The 3,711-nt window shown below is 30.1% G+C and overlaps 2 protein-coding genes across 2 annotated transcripts; one reads left to right on the top strand and one right to left on the bottom strand.

Moving 5' to 3' along the window:
* Positions 1-205: 205 nt before the first annotated feature.
* Positions 206-1,964, top strand: LOC128892705 (tyrosine--tRNA ligase, mitochondrial). The gene is given in 3 exon segments (XM_054153252.1): positions 206-372; positions 537-1,420; positions 1,544-1,964. Coding segments are annotated over 3 exon segments (1,374 nt in total). The 5' UTR covers positions 206-232; the 3' UTR covers positions 1,894-1,964.
* A 182-nt stretch (positions 1,965-2,146) lies between these two features.
* On the bottom strand, positions 2,147-3,276 carry LOC128892706 (60S ribosome subunit biogenesis protein NIP7 homolog). The gene is given in 4 exon segments (XM_054153253.1): positions 2,147-2,334; positions 2,512-2,650; positions 2,763-3,002; positions 3,139-3,276. Coding segments are annotated over 4 exon segments (555 nt in total). The 5' UTR covers positions 3,195-3,276; the 3' UTR covers positions 2,147-2,214.
* Between the last annotated feature and the right edge of the window lie 435 nt (positions 3,277-3,711).

The raw sequence follows: 3,711 nt of genomic DNA, 5'->3' as shown, positions 1-3,711 counted from the left end.
TGATAACCAAGGGTTCGCGTATCATGAAAATATCTGGAGAACGTGTACGTGTTGCCACCTGGCTTATGCATGTTTTACTTCGAACAATAACTGTTGTTTTTACTTTTAAAGTAATGTTTCCCAGAGTATGCATTTCAGTAGTCAAAGAATCGTTGCAACTCGTTAACTTAATAATTGTTAATTGAAAAAACTATGAATGAAATCTTTTTTACGAGTTAACAATTAATTTAAAATGAATAATCTAGTAAGGTTATGTCCATACATAAGGTGGTTCAGTATTCGTCGCCTGCATACTGCAAAGTATATACTAAATGTCGAAAACAGACAATTGTATGAAGATATTTTTCCTGATATTTATGTGTAAGTGTTTTTATTGTGACACTCTTGATGTTTATTTTTCTTTTTTTTCTCAATTTCAAATATGCATGCCTATGTATACAAACCTTTATAGGTACATTTGTATCAAAGGAATTTTATTTTTTTAATTACTAATATAAAAACTATGTATCATATATACATGATCATTTAACATAAACCAAATTTTTAAAGACGATATAAAGAAATGTCTACACAGAATTCGATCCAACAGCAGAAAGTTTGCACATAGGAAATTTACTTGTTTTAATGAATCTTCTACATTAACAATGTTGCGGCCACCAAGTAATTATTCTGTTAGGAGGTGGAACAGGCTTAATTGGTGATCCAAGTTTTAGAAAATCAGAACATGTTGAAATAGAGAATGTTGTGCTTTAAAAAAATCTGCTATCCATACAAAATGATATAGAAAAGGTTTTTAAGAATCATGAAACATGTTTTTATACAAGCAAACGGAGATTATTACCTCCAATAATACATAGTAATTTAGAGTGGTACAAAGATTTGAATATAATTTCATTTATCAGAGAGAATGGAAAGTATTTTAGAATGGGCACAATGCTTAATCGGACCTCTGTGCAGTCTAGATTACAATCTGATAGCGGTATGAGCTTTATGGAATTCAGTTATCCTCTCTTTCAAGGATACGATTGGTTGCATTTAAAGCGTACATATAATTGCAATTTTCAAATTGGGGGTCAGGATCAAATGGGAAATATAATGTCTGGGTATGATCTAGTAACTAAATCCGTTAAAAAGCAAGTTTATGGATTAACATTGCCATTGGTCACAGCCGAAGGTGGGAAAAAGTTTGGGAAGTCTACTGGCAATGCAGTTTGGCTTTCTCCTTCAAAATCCTCTAGTTTTCAGCTATATCAGTACTTTGTTAGAGCAGAAGATGCCGATGTGGAGAAACTTCTACAATTCTTTACATTTATGCCCTTATCTAAAATAAAAGTTATCGTAGAAAATCATTTTAAAAATCCAGATTTAAGAATAGCACAAAAAATTCTTGCAGAAAAAGTTACATTATTGGTTCATGGTGGTAAGTGAATAATCTTTTATAAACATTGATCAATACATTTCCTTTAATATAATTCACCAATAGCTAGTAGTAACTCGTGCTATCTTCCTACATATAAATTTTATTGTAACATACTTTTTACAGAAGAGGGAGTAATTTCAGCAAGAAAAGCATCTGCTATGCTTTATGACAGGTCTATTGAATCACTGTCAAAGCTAAATGCAAATGAACTGTCACAGTTGCTAGAAGGCGCTCCCTTAGTAGACATCCTCTCTGAAACTAGCCTTTGCGTTTATGATTTAGCAATGAAAGCAAACTGTTTTAAGACCGAACACGATGCAAGAAGAATTATCTCAGCTAGTGGTTTTTATATTAATTATCAAAAAATCACAAATGCAGAGGAAATTCTTGTACCTGGAATACATATTTTCAGCAACAATGTGACATTACTTAGAGTCGGAAAAAAAAATTATTATGTTGTACGGTGGTTTTAAAACGAGCATAAAGGTTACCGAAATCTACTGTGACATTCACATCAAATAATTTCAGTTTGTAAATATTAAAAATAAAATCTGATTTATCTTATTTATTGTTAATCATTAATATTAACCCATTGATGACATTGTCAGTTCCTAAGCTGTTTGTATGTTCCTTCAAGAAGTGTAGTATGATATACTTTAAAATACAGAGAAGACTTTATAAAGATACCCGATATTATTTTCAGAATAAATACATGAAAAAAGTATATATAATATATAGCCATTTATTTAACATTCTAACACTTACATATTATACAAAATATTTTTACAAAATTATTATATTAAAGAATCTTCTGAACGAATATACTCTCCTATATCAGCTTGATGAAAACACACTGTTGCCATTGGATCTGCATGTTTGCAATCCATTGTACTTTTTGCTGTAACTCCAAAACCCTAAAATAATAAATTCATTTCAACAAATTAACATTTTCTCGAATTTGTTGAGTATAGGTTATTGATGTGAACTTAGTATTTGCAGAATTATTAATTTATTTACTATTCATTTAATTAGAATTGTTAGAAATAATATTTAATGATGAAATTTGTATTGAAAGTTATTAGTTCAATTACCAGTGGTATGTAATTTGTCGAATAAATAACTACTCTTTGATACTGACTGATATTTTCTGTAATTTGACTTAATCCACTCTTAAAAATATGATGTCCATATAAAAATTGTTGTTCAGCAGACGGCTTAAGCCATATTTTTTATGCTAAAAGTGAAAATTGAGGCACAACAATATTTTAAAAATAATAATTAAAAAAACCAAATTATATTCTGATGAGATATAAAGGAATTATGAAGTATTATTTAATTTATTACTTGCGCATATGGAATTAAATGATATAATGCAGTAATATGTAGCCTGAATTTTCCTGATTTTGTAAATTTTCCAAAACATGTTCCAAAACATGTTAGTTTATCTAGAGCTACCATACTTGCCAGTGGAAAATCTTTTCTGAAACATAATAATCTAATCTAAAACACCCTGCCTTTTCTTTCCCAAAAGCAATAAATGCCGTCTGGACGGTCAATTAATATTTTCACATTGTCTCCAATACTAAAAAACAAATTAAATTACAGTTAATGTTAATATTATTACTGTTACCATCAATATAACCTTTATCGCTATTGTAACATTTTTAAATATAAAGTACTTTCAATTCCTTTTATCATGAAATACAAACCACACTTACTATTTTGTTGGTGTTTCTAAGACAAGCTTCGTTTTTTCTTCCGTTAAACGTTTCATTTTTTAATTGTTGTCCTAATCACTTTCGATATAAACAAACTTTCCCATATGTCACAGTACAGGATGGTACAGGGTGCGCAGGAGCCTAGCAAAACTCTGAGTTGATTTCAGCGACGGTTGCGGAAAAAATAGGAAACTCCGGGACAAGGATAGATAAATCCTTGTCTCTCCAATGATGCTGTGACAGAGATGGAGATACAACAATTGGAGGAGAGACAAAGATAGAATGATGTCAAACATTTGTAATTTTCCAAGCAGTTATTTACATTTTATGAGGCGAGGAAGCGATTTTCCGTCTGATTGTTTTTTAAACTCTTACTTATAAAATTTCACTGTGGGCGATAGTTATAGATTTTGCAATTTCGCTTTAGAAAGATGGTAAAAATATGTTCAAAGGTAAGACTTTTTTTTTTTCAATTTTCTCAAAGAAACGCTTGATGAGACGTTAGATTTACTTTCCCTGATTACGGAATGCATAATTATTATATGTTTTTTTCGGTATTGTGCCTGAAAAATA

Source organism: Hylaeus anthracinus, unplaced genomic scaffold (assembly GCF_026225885.1).
Source record: "Hylaeus anthracinus isolate JK02 unplaced genomic scaffold, UHH_iyHylAnth1.0_haploid 14899, whole genome shotgun sequence".
Taxonomy (NCBI): domain Eukaryota; kingdom Metazoa; phylum Arthropoda; class Insecta; order Hymenoptera; family Colletidae; genus Hylaeus; species Hylaeus anthracinus.
This window is presented reverse-complemented; position numbering and strand designations above follow the sequence as displayed.